Source organism: Ceratotherium simum, chromosome 13 (genome assembly GCF_057802395.1).
Source record: "Ceratotherium simum simum isolate JZ-2026a chromosome 13, ASM5780239v1, whole genome shotgun sequence".
NCBI lineage: Eukaryota > Metazoa > Chordata > Mammalia > Perissodactyla > Rhinocerotidae > Ceratotherium > Ceratotherium simum.
Window position 1 is genome coordinate 55,455,754 of NC_141912.1, and position 19,718 is coordinate 55,475,471.

At 37.9% G+C, this 19,718-nt stretch overlaps 1 protein-coding gene across 19 annotated transcripts in view; it reads right to left on the reverse strand.

Moving 5' to 3' along the window:
• DST (dystonin) overlaps positions 1-19,718 on the reverse strand; it is a 432,349-nt gene that overhangs the window by 50,862 nt on the left and 361,769 nt on the right. For all 19 annotated transcript variants that reach the window (XM_087438739.1, XM_087438737.1, XM_087438738.1 and 16 more), the window contains 8 exons: positions 18,753-18,912; positions 18,221-18,547; positions 17,628-17,712; positions 15,957-16,198; positions 14,793-14,999; positions 4,631-4,750; positions 4,333-4,440; positions 2,414-2,632 (listed from right to left, as the gene is read on the reverse strand). In XM_087438739.1, coding sequence (XP_087294865.1) covers positions 2,414-2,632; positions 4,333-4,440; positions 4,631-4,750; positions 14,793-14,999; positions 15,957-16,198; positions 17,628-17,712; positions 18,221-18,547; positions 18,753-18,912 — 1,468 coding nt within the window. The remainder of the gene's footprint in view (positions 1-2,413; positions 2,633-4,332; positions 4,441-4,630; positions 4,751-14,792; positions 15,000-15,956; positions 16,199-17,627; positions 17,713-18,220; positions 18,548-18,752; positions 18,913-19,718) is intronic.

Sequence of the window (19,718 nt, forward strand, 5' to 3'; positions counted from 1 at the left end):
CGCTTCGGTGGCCCACGGTCCTAAGGTTTGGATCTCAGGCACGGATCAACACGTGGCTTATCAAGCCATGCTGTGGCAGGTGTCCCACGTATAAACTAGAGGAAGTGGGCACGGATGTTAGCCCAGGGCCATTCTCCCTCACCAAAAAACAAAAGCAAAAACAAAAAACCCCCACAAATTCAACTCAGAAAAAAAAGAAGAGTCTAATCTAACATGCTGCACATAAGAACACGGGAGGGTCACTCTGCAATCTAGCTCCCGGGTGGTCCAGACTGAGATCTTCTTATTTTTGTTTCATATTATTAGATCATATCTTCAGACTGCTTCACAGAATGGAGGTGGTGATGGTGATATCAGCTAATACACAATCTCATGAAAAAGAAACATGTTAGACATGGTCTGGTTTCAATATTCTATAAGGCATGTTTATAAGACAACCTCACATTTTGAGTTATCAAGAGACTCTCGTGTAAAACGACAGATCTCTGCTGAGATTTCTTGAGTTGCCGGAGTCAGAGTAGATTTCATCTGTGCAGCAGCACCACCACGAGACACCTCGCCTTGGGAGGTGGTGAGAGACGCCTCTTTACACCTTTCCAGCACAGACAAAAGAACACCTACTCGACGCCTACTTGGGCGTGTGGGCATGGAGAAAGGGCCCCATAGGAGATGTCTCTTGCCTCAAATGTAACAAAACGATTCTTGGCAACATTACTGTCATGAGTCTAGTCATGCTGGAGATACTTCGTGTGACTTCAAGGTATCTACCATTTGGTAACATGGCTCTTGGAGCCATTTTTCATTCCTGGCTAGAATGAACTAGAAGAGGTTCCCCAAAACAGCTGAAGAGGACATTGTACAGCTGCAGAAGAATGCCATTCTAGAAGATTGCAAATATTCTGAACAATTTAGTTCGAACAATTTGAAGACTTGGCTATAAGTTTTTGTAGTTCCCTTTATATATAAAAGCATAAATTTGTTTTGAGAGCTGAAAGATTATGCAAAAAAAGAAAATTAACTTTATTTTATTATCTATCCAAAATTATTTATTAATTATATTATATTATTAAATTAATTTATATATTTTATTAATTAAAATAAAATTAATTTTGAAATTTTCAGTTCAATAATGATCCTTTCCATACTATTTGATGTTATGCCAGAAACATAGCTACTCAAATCTCACCTCAGAGAAGAAAAAAATCCATGAAACATTTTACATATTATATTCAGTGGGTAAGCACCAGGACTTCTGCCATAAATAAACATTTATACCAAAATTAAATTCAATTCTACCTAGTTTGTAAATCTTTCTCTTGCTGAATGACTTACATAGAACTCCATAAAATTTCCATTTTGCATTAAAGTGTTCTCCAAAACTCCTTTCTAAATAAGTACTTCAGTTAGAGATATTCTTCAATGTCAATACATCAAAAAGTAAACAAACAAGATTAATAAGTATGTCACATACTTCAAACAATGATGCAATTTACCCTGAGTTAAACCACACACACACACGTGCGCGTGTGTGCGTGCGCTTAGTCTCAGAGTACATCTTGTACAGATCTGGGAGAGTAATTAGGTTCACAAGTTCATAAATAGCAAGAACTCCAGATTTTTTTCTGACAGTCTTGAACCCTCTCTCACTCAAATCCTTGCAAAATTTTAAGCTACATTAACATTTAAGTGACTGCTGAAAGGAGGGCTTCATAATGCCATTTTAGATATGTTTAAAATATGATATATTTGTAGATGTAAAAATACTCTCTAGTTCACTCATATACGCTTATAGGAACAGGGAACTTCAAGAGTTCCATGGACATAAAGTGAAAAAAAAAAAGCGAAACCATTTGTCTTTATATTTCAGCATTTTTGCTTTTCATTGAGTTAGCTTTCATCATATTGCTGTTTTGATGTATTTGTTATATTGCATATTTTATCCAAGCTCAATGGCCTTGTCTGTACAATGTCGTTTCCATATATTTCTACTCTTCGCTTATACTTTAGACGGCTCTAACCACTACATATAAAGTACAAAACAGTCAGTACGTGTAAACTGAAAGCAATTCAACATGCATAAATTGAAAGTACTTTGAAAGCTTACTTCTCTAATGTTTTAAAATGGGAATTTTGTTTTTGTACCCCGACGGTTTATACGGCATACTATTCTATAAAAGCTGTGATGTAACTGATGACACACACAATATGGTCTGTCCATACCAGTCTTCTCACTGGGCACACTTCTCACTGTAACCCCGGGTAACAGGTAAGCAACTATGAGGGAAGCAAACTGTACAGACCAGAACACAATGTCCTAATCATGTAAGGTGTCTAACTGCATTCAAAAAAAATCAGAAAAATCATGATTCTCTTTTAATGGGAAATACAACATTCTCTTTGACACTGAGCTTACCCGATGTTCTTCCTGCTGCTGTCTTAGAGTTTCATATTCCAGGGCTGGGGCAGGAAGCTCAGAGATGATTCTTTGCGTTTCTGTCAGCCATGGCCACAGTTCTTCATATGTTTCCCAGAACTGGTTAACCAGGGACTGTGCCCGTTCTAGCTGCAGATACCTCTCTGAGTTTATCTGGCAGATGGTGTCATAGTTCTTCAACACCTTGTCCAGTTTTTTCTGGAAATTAAGATGATGAAATGGGTTTAACTGGTCAGGCAGGCCAAACAGCACATGCCCTCCAGAATGTTTTATCCAGCCCAATACACCTGGTGCAGAGTAGACACTCAAACGTATGTTAAATGCATAAATCAATAAAGGTTACTTAGATTTTAACTGTTTCTATGTACAAAAAAGTTCTTTTTAAATTAAAGAAAGGGCCTCCAGATTCATTCACGTTGTCGCATACGGCAGGATTGCCTTCCTTTTTAAGGCTGAATAATATCCCACTGTACGCTAATGTTAAGTGTTCTTACCGCAATAAAAAAAAAAATTATCTATACGTAAAAAATAGCAAAAATGTGGAAACATCTTAAAAGTACAACAATTGGAGATCAGGCTAATAAATTATGATATATTCATATGATGGAATTCTATGCAGTCATCAAAAATCATGGAATTTAATGACACAGAGAACTTCTCAAAAGAAAAATATTAGGTGACAAAAACTGAAACATAAATAAATAAGCAAGGTCTCAAGTTTTTATGAGTAAGACACTGAGCTCTCCAAAAATAATAAGAAAAATTCTCCAGCCATTCTCATAAGGTCTTCTTTGAAAACAAATCTCATATATGGAGTCTAGCAACATTTACATTACTTTCACGAAAAAACAAAGACTACCTTTCGCTAATGAAATCGTAAGAGGAAGTGCTAGTCAACAAAACTAATTATATATATATATTAGAATCAAAGTAGAATATTATGCTGTCCACTGATTTTATGGGTGGTCACAGTCATCTAGATTATGGTATAAATTCACATCATAAACTAATAGCAGAAGATAAAGCACAATAGTAATCTAATAAACCACAGAGTGACACAGATTATTTCATGGTGATCTGTATTTTTCATGTCAGAATCTTTGCAAAAATAATAAAGAAAAAACTGAATTATGAACAAGTAAATTGCCATTGTAGAGTGTAAATAAAAGAGGGAAAGTATCAATATATAGTGTACACTCAATTTCTTTGTCTATGGCATACCTTAAAAGCAGTGCATACCCTTTAAAACGTGATCTTAGGCATAGACATTTGTATAATGTCTTTTGCCATGGGGATATTTTCCTACCAGAAGCATTAATATACATTAATTTCTTTAGGCTGCTCAGATGTCTGAATATGAATTGAACTAAACATTTTTACTGTGGCTGGTTTTCTATCAATTTAAAGGATCATTAAAACTACATAAACTGGAGGCTTCCTTAATTACTCAGCTCATTTTTTTCCTATACAACTTACTTCATACAGAATGGATTTCAGCATTAGCGAGAACCACATATTTTGGTTTCTGTGTCAGTTCAAGAGGCCAAAATGTTCCTGAAGCATATAAACAACAGTTGACACACACAATAACAATTTATACTGATATTAATGGCAATAATACAGTTACCATTAATTGAATGCTTAATATGTGCCAGTTAGTCAAGGGCTCAAGCCTTAATAGCTTTTCTATTAAGAAAATTGTCCCCAGGATGATTCCCTTAAGGAATATTCCTTTCACTGTCATTCTGTAAGCTTGAAAAATGCCTTATTTAAGACTAACAATTTAGCTGTTTAAATGGCAGCTGTGGATAAAGGAAAAGTGCTTTTCTAGGGCTGAAAGCTCAACACATGGCATTCGTTCAAGAGTCGCACTACCAGTCACACAGACAAGATGATACCTTCATTGATTGCTTTTCCTCTTCACTGCATGTGGTCATGATTTTATGTCCAGATTTAACGAGTTCATCAATAATATCCTTGTGTCTCAAAATCTCCATGGTGAATGTCTGTGATTTACCAAAATAAAGATTAAAAAAAAAGAGAGTGTATGACTAAAATGAAAACAATTAGGCAAAGTAGTTAAAAATACCAAATTACACGAGAGGGGTCTTGCAAAGTAAATCACGCAAGCACATTTTCTAGACTTGGACTGCACTAGCAAATCATTTAGATGCAATTGGAAATGTACTTCTTCACCTTTTGAACCTGCAGCTGAGCAGAGGTCTGGTCTTGCTCAAGCCTGATGTCACCCAGAGACATCAATTTTTTTTCTGTTTCGGTAATCCAGGATAACTCAGCATCGGCCGCTTGGTCAAACTAAACAAAAGATAAATAATTAGGTCAGCAAGTTCCTGTAACTGGTGCCAGAAAAATACCTATCTAGGATTCTTTTAAATATCCTTATTACACAAGTGGAAAATCTGAGCTTATCTCTTCATAGCATCCTGAAATCATTCATGATAATGATTGAAGTTATAAAGAAAGGAGGACTTTCCACAGAGTAATTAAATACAAGCTCTTAAAACATGTTAAATCCATAAGACTGCATTAATGATTTGAGGACAGCTAACACTGTTGCCTTCTTTTTGGTAGTCATAAGAATTTTCTCCTTAGAAGTCCTAACCAAATCGAACAGCTATGAAAGTCAGTAGCTGGATACCATGTTTCATTAATTTCCTCCATCACTTTAACCTGTATGATATGCAGGTAGCATTCTGCTATCAAAGCACACAATTCCTAGCAAAAAGAATGAAATATTCCCTTTATTATACTAAGTGTGTATAAGTGTATGTATAAAATATGTCTCTAGGTAGGCAGAGAATACCCCCACCAAATGACTCACATATAATTTTTTTACATCTCAGTTAATAATAGCAGGAAACATTTTCAAGAGCATTCTTAAATATTTTGAGAGATTTTATTTTCCTGATCATAACAGTAATTCATGGTGGAAATTCATAAAGTACAGAAAAATATACAGAAGAAAATTAAAACCTGGAGTCAATACTGTTGGTATTTTAGTGCATTTTCTTCCAGAAGCTGAGAAAGATTTATAAAGGTCTGGGATAATACTGTATAAACAGTTTCATATCCTGCTTTTTCATTTATTATGAATGTTTCCCATGTCATATTCTTTTCAATGTGATTTTTAAATAACATCATTGTATTCTAGCATACCTGGATATTTTCATTTCAGCTCTCTGCATTTTTTTGCCATTATATAAGCAATCCTGTAATGAATATTCTTGTATATAAATCTCCGTTGGCATCTCTAATGAGTTCCTTAGGGTAGATTCCTAGAAGTTGACTACCAAGTCAAAGAGCATGAACATTTTCAATATTTTGCATCACATAAACACCAATGCCTTCCAGGGCCAAGCAGTTATCAGAAATGAATCAAGTGGGCAAGTGACACCACAAGCACCAGTGATAAATGGTAACCAACAATGACCTCAGCTGGAAGATTTAATGGGGAATTGCAATTGTGAGTATTCAAGTCCTGTACTGCCAGAACTTCTGATTCTTCAAGAGAATCTGGAAATCTAGATGAGGGTGGGGGAATAACTAGGTGAGGGGAGGGAAAGGTAGAGATAAAAAACTGGACTGTAAAATAATTCATACGTTCTGCAACACTATGCAGACTCATGGGAAGATGGAACAGACATACTTCTCCCTGTTCCTCATAAGTACATTTAAAAAACCCTGAGCATTGTGTATAAAACATACATTAGAAGACTCTGAAAGGAGAGAGGAGAGAGCAGAACTGTTGTGGACCCTGGATTCCCAGGAACAACACAGTGGTGAGTTCTCTGGGTTTTCTTCTTGCCTCACATACCCTAGACTGGATACTGGAGAACTGGCTACTCAGAAACACCAAGAGGAAGAGACAAAGCCCTAAGCAAAGCCAGCTCTCTCTAGCCAAAGGACCAGGAAAGGGGCAGCCTGGCAAGACGGAAAACTTTTAGACAATAACCGCCCTGTTCTAACCAAACACAACAGAAAAAAGCTGTGGTCCCACCCATGCCAAGCAAGGCCAAATGTGGAGCCTAGATTTCCACCCTCGTGAGCCTATAACAAGGTGCCTACACCCCTGCCAGGTTGACGTCAGAGAGGTCAAGTAGGGAGCCAGAATTTTCATTCCCACTGGCCAACACTAAGGCCCCTGCTCACAGTGTCAATAGAGACCATGCTGGGAGCCTGGACTTGCACTGCCACCCAGCAGCAATGAGTTGCCCCTCCTCTCCTGAGGGGTGGTGTCAGAGAAGGCTTAGTGGAGAGTCAGAATTTTCACCATCGCTCAGTGGTAATGTAGCCACCTTCACCGTGGTGTCAGTAGAGACCACCTGGAGAGCTGGAACTCCCACTCCCAACCCAGCAGAAATGAGCAGCACCCCGCTTAGGTGTCATGAGAAGTTTCGTGGGGAACCGGGACCTCTACTTCCACCTGGTAGCACCCTCGCTTCTTCTGCCAGAGTGGTGTCAGAGAAATCCAGTTAAAACAGAAAGTTTAAGACCCAAGACCCATAACATAACACCAACAACCAAGAAGATCTCAAACTGAACTAAAAAGAGATAATCAATAGACGTCGATACCTAGATAACAGAGATGTTACAATTACCCGACAAAGATTTTAAATCAGCCATGATAAAAATGCCTCAATGAGCAATTTCAAACACAGTTGAAGCAAATGAAAAATCAGAAGGCCTCAGCAACAAAATAGTAAGTTTCAGCAAAAAAACAGAATATATAAAGAAGAACCAAATGGAAATTTTAGAACTTAAAAATATAATAACAAATAAAAAGTTCAGTGGATGAGATCAACAAAGGGGACAGAGGAAATAATCAGTGAAGTAGAAGATAGAACAACACAAATTGGCCAATCTGAATAACAGAAAATAGACTGGAAAAAAAAAAAATCAACAGAGCCTCAAGGGCCTGTGGAACTACAATAAAAGATTCAACATTCACATCAGTGGCGTCCCAGAAGGAGAGGAGAAGGCGGTTCTGGCTGAAAAGTACTCAACCATTCTTGAAATGATAAAATTACAGAAATGGAGACCAGATTTGTGGTTGCCACAAGTTAAGGAGGGAGGAGAGGTAGGAGGGAATAGACGTGGTATGGTCCTATAAGATTAGTACCATATAGCCTAGGTGTGTAGTAGGCTATACCGATTAGGTTTGTGTAAGTACACGCTATTACGTTCGCACAGCGACAAAGTCGCCTAACAACGCATTTCTCAGAATGCAGCCCCATTGTTAAGCAACGCATGACTGTATAATTTAGCAAGATGTTACCATTGGGGAACCTGAGTAAAGGGTACAGTGGGATCTCTCCGTATTATTTCTTCCAATTATATGTGAATCTACAATTATCTTAAAACAAGTTAATTAACCAACAACAACTCTGTGTGGGTAACCTCTCATCTGTAAGATCCTATTCGCATTTTCTCTTTTAGATATATACTGCCAAGGTGTCCTGCAGATAGGATGTACTAATTATATTCCCGTAAGCAGAGTTTTGCTGTACCCTCATCACCACGGGATATAATTTATTTTTTTACTAACATTTGTCAAGCTTATCAGTGGACTTTCCTTAATTAAAGGAAATAACCTGCCAGCAGGAATCTGGCACAAACATTAAGAGCTCTGATTTAAGAGTATTGTTATGGTTTCAATCTCACAAATAAAAAATAACAAATTATGGAAATGAAAAATACATAATAATATTAAATTATTATGAAAATTTTTTTCTATATATCATGAACCCACTTGCTTTTACTTTTACTAAATGATGAATGAAAACAAACATTGAAGCTATCTGCAGGTCAATTTCTTTTAGTCAACAGTTTAGATAGAAAAAAAAATTAGATAATCATCTAAATAATGGGCCCAAATCAGAAATATAATAGGAGTTAAACTAATAATCTTACATTTACCTTTAACAACTCAATTGCATAAGGATATGAAAGGGAAGATATGGCTTAACAGACCTTGACCTAACAATCTCGACAAGTGCTACCTGAACAAAATCTGAATATACACCAACATCACCAAAAAACGATGCAAAGTCAGGCTGCTTTAAGACTACTACGCAGTCACAGAATCATATATGCTGATTAGCACACATCTGTCACCCTAGGCTCTCCTTCGACTGTCACGTTTAAGAGGATCACTGACATGCTAACGTTGTTCCAGATAGAAATTCAGAGTTTTAGTCATTAGAGTGGGTGAGCTCCCATATAAGGGCAGTACTTCTAAAGTGACTGTGTGAACATTTATATATTCCAGCAGGACTACTTATTTTTCCTATATTTCCCATAACATTATTTTTTAGTGAAGGCACATTTTTCAAAAAACTTATCAAAGAGGCTCATGGCTTGCACACAGTAGAGTTAATAAATGTTTTGTTCACTGATTCACTACTTTTTCTGCTATTGGGACAAATCAGAAAAATGTGGACTACAGAGGGAATCTTGACAAACCATCTGAAAAATTCTACTTGATCTGGTTCAATAATTTTTATGATGTTACCTAGTTTCAAACGGAACTACTCGTTTGCAATTATTAATCAATGTGAAAAAGAAAAAAACATTTCATCAACTAATTCAGCAGCTTCAGATGTGGAAAAAAAAATCTATATGAAAAACAAGGGGCAAAGTCTTTTATGTATGGGTATTAGCTTTCAAGCTGTATATGTACAACGAACCATCAAGGCAGAACTTCATTATGTGATTCACTTAAAGAGCACAAAACAGAAAAGCAGTCCAGGCCCTTCTACCTGAGTGTAAATGCTGCAAGATATCAGAATAAAATTTAACAGCAATGTTTTTTTCTTCTATTGGTCCTTGAAAGAAGAAAGTGACGCACCACCCCTCTTGTTTGTGTTCAGGCTATTTTTAGTATTTATATGACAGTCCTAATAAAGAAAGTCAGGCTCTTAGTGTTAATATTAGTTTAATACTATGTCTCCTTCTCTCTAAAAAAAAGTAACCAATGAAAAACAGCAGGATGATACCATCTAAGTTGCCAAAATGGAAAGCTGAAACTCAAACATTGTTTCTTTAACCAAGGCAAATATTTGCTCTGCTAAAAGAAAACAAGACTTCAAGCAGAAATTTCCCTTCTGTCTTTTAAGAAATTTTTTTATTAAATTAGCAAATATTTATTGTTCAGCAACAAAGGGAATAGCCACAGGGTCTACATTAAGCAATCTACAGTAAAGCAAGGCATTTATTTAGGTCTATGACTCTTTCGAATGACTATTTAATGTGTGTATCTCTAACGGGCCATGAAAACTGCTTATTTTACATGTGAGCAACATGGACAGCAAGTTTAGTAGACCAAATTTTAATAAACTTGTTTACTGCTCATACAAGTAGGAAAGACTGACTTCAAATACATTGTAGATAATCTGAACATCCATAACTGCATTCTGGGAAATATTTCAATAGGTATCATCAGCGGGGTCTAACTATCAACCTTAGCTACCGTAACTCCTATTATAGTTGACCTAGCGTTTCAGAAATTTCCTACAAGTTAGTGAAAGACATTTTAATTGGCTAGCTCTAAATATTCCTGAAAAACACTCTCTAAAACAGTAACAGCCAGCATTCTACTGAAAACACTGGTCTAAGCGCTTAACACGCACTATCTCCTTTCGTCCTGACATCAACTGTATAATGTGGGTATTACCATTAGCTCCATTTACAGCCGAGAAAACCGAGGCAGACAGAAGTTAACTGATTCACCAGAGATTACCCAGCTAGTAAATGTTGGATCTGAGATTTCAATCTGACCCCAAGACTGCACTCCTAATTACCATGTTGTATCACTTGTGCTTGTACACAATTTGGGCTTCATGAACTCAAAATATTTATGTGATTTCACCAAAAATGGCTCGAATACCACAACAGTCAATAAGTAGCAGGTTTTAACTTACTACTTAAACACTTCTCCGATCTCTGACAAATTGCTTTGGTACTTATCTAGAAAGTTTCTCTTAAGTGGAAATAGAGGTTGAAGAAAGACAGAGTGATAAGCAAACCTTAATCTCAAGGACATCCTTTTACTCCCTTCCCCTGGCGGGGATCTTATCACTTGCTTTTGATTAGCATTTCCTTCCATTTTGCTTTGCATTACTCGTAACACAACCCGTATTTTCCCACCCCCAACACCTGGAGGGTCTGAACAAATCTCACTTCTGCGGGGGAGGTTTCCTCCTAGTTCATTAAAAGAAATAAACAGGTGTTATTTTTCTCCACAGCTGATTCCCAATGACCCAATGAGCTGTTTATATTAACTGCACCCAAACCACTAATTCATGTGCCTTTACAACGGGATCATTACGGCCTGCTAAAATAAGCCAAGTGATCAGAACTGCCAAACAGTGCCTAGGATTCCCAGACTCAGTGAGATACACACATTCTAGCAGTTTCCAACAACTGTACATTTATAAGAGGCAAAGGATAGTGAACTGCTCCCAGGTTTAATGACAGTGGTCTGAGTTCAGGCTACAAGTCTGTACATCTTTTCTTTTTTGTGTGTGAGAAAGATTGGCCCTGGGCTAACATCTGTGCCCATCTTCCTCTACTTAATACGGGACGCCGCCACAGCATGGCTTGCCAAGCGGTGCGTCGGTGCACGCCTGGCATCAGAACCTGTGAATCCCAGGCCTCTGAAGTGGAGCGCATGCATTTAACCGCTATGCCACCAGGCTGGCCCCACAAGTCTGTACATCTTTTAAGTAAGAGTGCCTTTCCCCATTGCCACACAATCCACTTGGATCAATTTGCAATTAGAGAAAAAAGCAACAAAGATCTGTTACTTTGTGTCAGTTTAACATGCAAAATTATGTACAGTTTCTAACTCAGAGAATGGCACGTACTGTGAGGAGGCAGTCATTTTGTTCTGTTTTTTAATAAAATTCACTATCTCTATTTACACTAAGCTGCCTTGCTCCACTCAGATTTCTCCTAAAAGTAATGAATGGGCCCAATTCTTTCAAAAAAGAAGATCTTCTTCAGAATATCGATGGCTGCAAATCTGTAAAATCAGATTCAGGGGCTTCTGACTGGTAGCACTGAATGCATATAGCCCTCACTCATTTGCCCATCACTGAGGCTGTTCAATTATTTCCCAAATAATAATAAACATCAGACAAATTTACACAGGGCTCTTGGCCCTATGATTTAAAAATTCAATGGCACATCTTTTTAAGACTGTTATTGTGATATAGGATTAATACGAAAAATCTAACCATGACAAATCAGAACTTTTTTAAAAACTAAATTTTTGTGTGTGTGTGTGTGTGTGTGTGAGGAAGATCAGCCCTGAGCTAACATCCATGCCAATCCTCCTCTTTTTGCTGAGGAAGTCCGGCCCTGAGCTAACATCTATTGCCAATCCTCCTCCTTTTTCTCCCCAAAGCCCCAGTAGATAGTTGTACGCCATAGTTGTGCATCCTTCTAGTTGCTGTATGTGGGACGTGGCCTCAGCATGGCCAGAGAAGCAGTGCGTCGGTGCACGCCCGGGATCCGAACCCTGGTCGCCAGTAGCGGAGCGCGCGCGCACTCAACCGCTAAGCCACGGGGCCAGCCCCTAAAAACTAAATTTTTACAGGGTGGTTACAAAGTACATGCTAATTAGAAGATATCTGTATGCTCCCTTCCCTTCTCTCTTCAAACTTTAATTCTTTTTCACGTCTTCCTGGAATCTTTCACGTCAATACACTCTGTGATACTGGCCTGAGAGTCCACACAGTCCCAGGCATTTGTTGAATTCCGAAAAGCAGGTGATCACATTATAAAGGAGGTAGATCTGTATATAAACAACCTTAATGCTGGGCAAAAGACAAAACATCTTAAGAGAAATTTGCTTGGAAAACACAACATTCAGTTATTTAAAATCTAGTTTAATTTAGCCAGGTTATTCAGGGACAAGGCATTAAATCTATAAGTTTAAAAATTACCCAGTCATGTCCAAGGCACACATCCTCACCCCGTCACTTGTGGGTGTGGGTGTGTTGGGGGTAGGGATCCAGGAAGAAGCAGCTGTCAATAAAACAAATTGTTGTGACTAATGGTATGTCTAAAACGATGGACTGTGGTCAGATCCTGCCCATGTTTCAGGTGGAGAAAAGACACAGAATGGTCCACGACTTGTTTATACAACATAAAACAGATAGTACAAAATATGTGGCTAACATCTAGGTCTAAAGATTTTTCTTGCATCATTCCTTTTATATTGCATTCCCATGTCTCATAGTCCTTAAAGTTGGAAATACTCTCATTACATACTTCTATTTTGCTGCAATAATGCACCTTCCTTCAGATTATTGAAAGAGATTAGAAAAAAAATAAATCACCCCTCAGTATTTTTCCTCTCTACGTAATTTATAAGGAAGCACTAGAGTGAGGCAGAATGGGATCTGGATTAAATTCGGGCTGCAACTCCACCACGTCCTAGCGGTGGGACCACAGGCAAGTCACCTCCCCACACACTGCACATGTTCCTCCTGGCTCTAAATTGCATGTCTGTTTAGCCTTACTAGAGATATTTCTTTTCTTTTTGACGGCTTAAGTGCATTTTATTGGTTTTCTTTATTACTGGAGGTATTTCATTGGAAGACTTGCAGGCATTTCAAAGGAATGCACATATAAATACAGACTAAATACTCATGAACAACCAGAAGATATTAATGGCACTAATATTAGCTGTTTGGCCTACTGGTAGTAAGATACTTTTACTACACACGTTTTCTCACTCTCTCTCTCTCTTTCAAAAGGAACCTGGAAGGATAGAGACCACATTGTTTACTCATCCTTTCTTCCATGAGTTTTTATATATTCTTTCAGAAAATCTTGAAATTTTCTATAACGAATGATTTTATCAGGGAAAAAACCCACAATAATTGTTATTTTCCTAAAAGAGATATGTTCTGGGTTCTAGAAGATATACACTGACCTGGCTATGTTTTTTTTTTAACTTTAGAAAACATCTGCAAAACCTTCAATAGAACTGGGCTACAGTTAACGATCTTGGCACAGGCCAGAGCTTACTAACCCAAACGAGCTAACCTGTCACTCTGACATTATTACTGTCCTACTTCACTGAACTAACCAAACAGAGTCAACTTCTCAAGAAAAACCTTACTCCCAAGGGTGTAGAATATCTGTCTTGCTATTTAGAGAAGTCTCCAGTGCCAATTCTGAAATGTTGAAGTAAATCTTGGTAAAAAAAATTCAGTATTTTCATATAGTTGAATAAACTTCACCAAAAAACACACTATTTTCCTATAATAAGGAGGCATACAAATTCCTCCAAACTTTGAAAACAGAGTCATGTAAATACATTCCTCAGGCATGAACGCCCTCCTTCGCAAAAATTTCTTAGGCAGGGCTTCTGCGATCACTGTATTTCATTAGCTTTTGTGATGCTAGAGAACAACACTGAAATGAGGAAGGGAGCGTTTTGCTTTAGAACGATATAAATTATACTTTTACGGCAACCTTGGAAAATTAATTTTGGATGCTCCCACACGGTCTGCTTGATTTGTGTTTCTAGCTCTTGGCGTGTATTAGTAAAAGCTTAGTCACATACCTTCCCAAGCTCTGCTCTATAGGACAAGGCAATACTACACTAACCCTGCTACTGAAAGTCTGCAGCAAGAGTCTGATGACTTAATGTAAACAGTCAGAGATTTCAATAAAAGTTAATCAGAACATGTATCATAAACTTCATTTCCAGGACCCCACTCACTGCCCAGTTTTCTGAGGGAGCTGTGGCCAAGGGCTGGGTGCCCATAAGATTCTCTGGAACCATAAACTTTGTATGAGTCGCAGACAGGTCAAAAACTATCATTTTTTTCCCCTTCAGTCATCTTCAGAAAAAACTCTATATCACCAACACAACTGTTCCCTTTTTAGAAAGAACACAGCCTCTCTTTGCCATAGTTATATGTAAATGAACAGTTAATACTGACTTACATGATAACTCCAAATATTTACCCACGTACAGATTAGACTTAGCTAAGGCATCAAATTAACATTAGCAATATGCATATATGCAGACAAAAGGCAGTTTGTTAGGAAAGCAGGGTTGATCTTCCCAGTGGCCGATTTGGTGAGGATAAGTCTGGGAAACCAGGAGGCAGATGGCTGCTAACAATGTCCAGATTAGCCTTGCCCGAGCTCTCAAATGTCAAAGTAACCCAGTCAGATTCTTTTCAAATCTCCCCTTTCATTTCTGAAGCATAACAAATGAATGGAAACACTATTAACAGAAATCTTTGTTCAGGTAAAGGCTCTGGGAATAACTGGAGAAAATTTATTGCCTAGACAACAAACCACTTGCCCCTACCTGCTGTGATCTCAGAATGGCGGCGTCGATCTCCTCTACCTTCTGAGTGATGGTGTCGCTCACTAATCGGTAGCGCTCATTGTCCTCGGCCACCATTTTTTCAAGTCCTTCCCTCGCCCTCCAGGGCACCAGCTCCAGTAGAGCGCTGCTCACTTCATTAAGGGAGTCCAATAAGGCTTTGCTGTTCTTAGCTTCCTTCTTCAGTTCCTGAAAACAGAATTAAGAAAACATACAAACCTGTGGGCAATGCTCAAGAGTTTGAACAGGCTTTTCCTTTAACTGTCCTTGGAGCTAAAGTCTTTTGCAGGCCAATAATGTGAGGCATTGGCCCCCTTAGTTTCAGTTAAGTTCTATAAACCTTTGTTATTTAAAGCCATTTTGTAAAAAGGAAAGTGCTTCCTGAGAAGTTCCAAAGAACAATTCACTTCTCAACATGGCAAGATGTTATCTTTGAAATTTAATATAAATGTTTAAAATTTGGGAAATAAAACTAAGTTTAATAAATACTAGTTAATATGTATTATTCTTTGCTTTCTGGACCTCTAAGTAGTCAGGTACCAGAAAAGTTAAAGAAAGAGGAAAGTCCAAGCCAGAACTAAGTGACCCTCAAAATGAGGACATACTGGCTTTAAATCATCCCAGTTGAATCATTACAGGCTCCGTGAGCCTGATCTCATCAACTCCCCTTTACCCACATGTGGTCATACTTCAGGGATGATACAAACAGAGGCTGAAATCTCTGAACAGAAGAACAATTAGCATGGTAGAATACCACTTTTGCAATGTAATTTGAAAAGCCACCTCTATATATAGATGCTACACATCTATCTTATAAACATATCGTTATTCTAACCAAATTATGTGTATCTCTGAAACAATGATCATGTCCCCTTTTTTTCCTGTTTTCATCATTCTATCTCTTGTGTAATAAACTATACTCTCAATCATAAGACTCTGGATACAAATTATAATACACTGTTTTCATCTCTGGGCTCCTAAAAGTTTAAACAATTGATCTACTGCCAATTTCTGTTGGGTCCCCACCCACCAAGGCACCCTTCAGCACATTAGTAACGATACGAGATAAACATCATTTCATTCCTGTATGAATAAGGCTTCCTAAAAGATAACAAATCGATCCAAAATGTATAAATCAGAGCATACTTTTTGTCTCCCTTGTGCTTGGCTTGCTGCTTCTCCTTTCAGAACCTGAGTTTCATATGAAAGTAATTCCACCTCCACTTTGTCCAGCCAGGTGCAGAGCTCCTCGTGTGTGGAGTGCAGCCGCCTCGCCAGCTGCAGGGCTTGTTCCAGGGTCTTGGCTACATCCGTGCTCAATTTAGTAATGTCTTTGTACCTTGCTTTAATGGCTTCCAATTTATCTTGAATTATTAAAACTTCATCACCTAAAATTTCAAAGGCATGTTATATCTCATGAAAGGAAAGAAAAGGTCGGGGGAGGGTTTCTTCAGATATTAATGTGCACTGATGAGATATTCTGGGGGAAAAAAAAAAGGGAAATATTTTTCTAAAGATGATCTGACCCAAGAGAAGCCCTTTTCTAGGTTATAATCTTTCCCAGGATTTCTGGCAAATCTAAACAGCTCTGAAAATGCAAAGATAAAGACCGGAAAGGGCTCTGGTGCCCTCAGTTATGTGGAAAGCATCCCCTTTGCATCTATCTATATGGTGCTTTCAGTTTTCAAGCATAGGGTTAATAACTGCCTAGGGTCAAATACTGACTTCAGGGCTTGTTATCTTTCACAGGATACTTAGCCTCTCTGTTCCCCTGGTTACTCCTCATTACACGGGAATAAGAATAGAACCTACTTCATAAGGCTGTGATAAAAATCCAATGAGTTTATATTTGCTATGTATTTAGAATAGTGCTTGGCATATGTGTATGTATGTATATTGTGTGTGTGTGTGTGTGTGTGGTGTGTGTGCATACACTAAAAATAACAAACTCGGGGCCAGCCCCATGGCATAGTGGTTGGGTTTGGCGTGCTCCACTTTGGCGGCCTGGATTCACAGGTTCGCATCCCGGGTATGGACCTATACCACTCCTCAGCCATGCTGGGGTGGCAACTCATCCAAAATAGAGGAAGACTGGCACAGACGTTAGCTCAGGGTGAATCTTCCTCACCAAAAAATAATAAAAACAATAAACTCATCTACACTATTCCAGCAGATCCTTACTTTCCTCTATCTTATTTTCAGACACACAGAGAAACTGTGTCCTGGGTTTCAGACTTCTAGTTCAAGGTTCTAGATACTATATTGAATTCCTCCAACTCATAATGAATTGTACTTCCCCTCACCACATACGTAGGCTGAACTGGATATAGGTACAGTGAAACTTTCCTATGGCCAAAGGAATTACTAAAACAAGTTAGTTTGTATCTGTTTTCCTAGTGATTTCAAGCATGGAGAAACGAAGCCTGGTATAGCCACAATATGTGTCACTGAATGCAATCTATCTTAAAATTTAAAAAATTTGTCTACAACCTACGTGCTCATCTAGAACAACTGCCTTCCACAAGTGGAAAACTAATGTAATCCCGCCGCGGGTTTCTCTGTCCCTCTCCTGCACCACAGCGCTCTGTGTTATGAGTAATACACACAACTTCCATTAAGAACTCAAGTGAGATCATGAGAAAAAAGTGAGATCATATTCCCAAACACCCTTGATCGGTCTTTAAAGCATTCTCCAGAATGAAGTCTTGGAGTGGCCCCAAAATTATAAACTGTTTTGCTTTTCCCCCATCCCTAAAATATTTTGAAAGCAACGCAAAATGTTGACAGCATGATTATGTGATTTGAAAGGTGTCTCACCTGTTGTCTGCTTAAGAAGTTCTAAACCATTTAGTAATGCCTGATCGACATTTTGTTTTCTGAGGAGGATGTCCTCTTGCAGAATCTAAAACATAGGCACCATTTTTGTGGGGGAAAAAAAATTTAAATAAGGATTAGCATTAGTTAATCTTAGAGAATTTTAATTGGGTTTCATAGAGATATACCTGAGTGAACACCTCACATTTTCAAATACTCATTATTATTCCCATGTTTACCCCTCCTTTAGCCCTTGTGGCCATGTCCCATGTTCACCCACCATAATTTACAGGACACTCCCTTTCAGAAAATGGGCTATGTGGGGACATTGGAGGACTGGTTAATTATGGGTCTCTGTACACAACAATAAGATAACAAAGTGAAAAGTGAAAAATCTAGCTATTGAATAAATTCAATCTCTTTTAAAAGTGACTTCATTAAAAGTAATCGGTATACACAGGCCAAGTCTTTTTTGAGTCTAGCAATTCACCTAAATCATAACAAACATAAAATAATACAGAAATAAGGAAGACTGAGAAAAGAACAACAACTGAAACAAAAAAAAAAATAAAACAAAATAAAATAAATCAAAATACCCGAAGTTCAGCCTGCTGCTTCCACAGCCCCTCGGGGCTGTAATCCTGGACTGAGAGCTTGCTCAGTCTGTCGTGCACTTCGTTCAGCCAATTCATCAGCTCAACTTCATCTTCCCCAAAAATCTTAGCATTACATAAGGCCTGCTGGAGGAGCTCAGACCTGCTGTGACTTTTCTCTTGAATCTCAATGTACCACACTTGAGAGAAGTCTAATTTATTCTGCACCATATCTTTATCCTCCCTGGAGCTCAAAACCTTTAAGGATTGGCCAATGCTAACAGCCTGGTGTAAATGTTTATTGTGACTGATGATGTCATCTTCTAAGGCCTAAATAAAGTTTAAAAAAAAAAGAGAAACAGAAAGAATGGACAAATAAAAATGAAAACATAAATAGAACGAAAGGATGACATTTGGAATGGGTTTAGTCTGCAATCATGCATAACATAACAATAGCACATAACTCAAATTTATGTCATAAAACCACAAAGTAAATGGAAAACTGAATCTTACTAATGTGTGACTAGGATCTTACTTTGTGCTGTGCAATTTGTTCCTCAAGTTTAGACGCTTGGGTTCCTACGGGCTCACAATTCGCCAGCCTCTTTTCTATGGTTGTAAGCCACTCATTCAGCGGTTCTAAGGTTTCATGAAATTGCTGTGCCACCACTGAGATACCTTCCAACTGACGATTCCTATAAACGTGCCAAGATAAAGGTCATTTAGGGATGAACAATGTGTGAAATATTCAACAATCTTCACTCATGCTCCTGCATTCTATTCTAAACATTTTTGTGGAAAACATCTAAGGTTAAAACTAAAATTTCTAACATTTATAGGACATGTTAAAATAGTTCTATTAAATAAAATGACAGATGAACAACAGACCAATCTCTAGTGCCTGAATCGGATGAAAGTCTTAAGTAACTTGGTTATGATACTTAGAATAATAACAATTATAATAATAGTAATGGTATTACAACAATAGCAGCAATAATAATAATAGGTAATACTTACTGAATATATATTCTGTGTCGGGCCCTGTTCTAAGTGCTTTATAACACATATCTAAGTGCTGTTGACACATATATTAATTAACTTCAATCAGAGAACTAGTTACTGAGATTGCTTTAATCAAATGGTCAAAATTGAATTCAAATTTTGAAGAACATCCATAGCTTTCCCCACAGTAGAATTAACAGCAATTCCTACTTCAAAAAGTACAGTGTCAGGTATTATGTTCCAAAAGCAACAGTTGATATGCTATGGATTAAAATATCATGAACAGGGAAGAAATATTCCTTGGACTTCTATTTGTAATATAGTTTGAAACGCTTTTAGAAAACACACTGCGTCCTCAGTTGAAAAGGTACCACTTAAGTTAAAACCTCCTTCCACTGTCCTCAGTTTTTATCTAAGTCAAGTGACTGTGCTGGTCTGTATATAGAGCACTTGATTCAGTATCAAATCCTATAAACCACTTCTGCTGGGACCAAGAGTT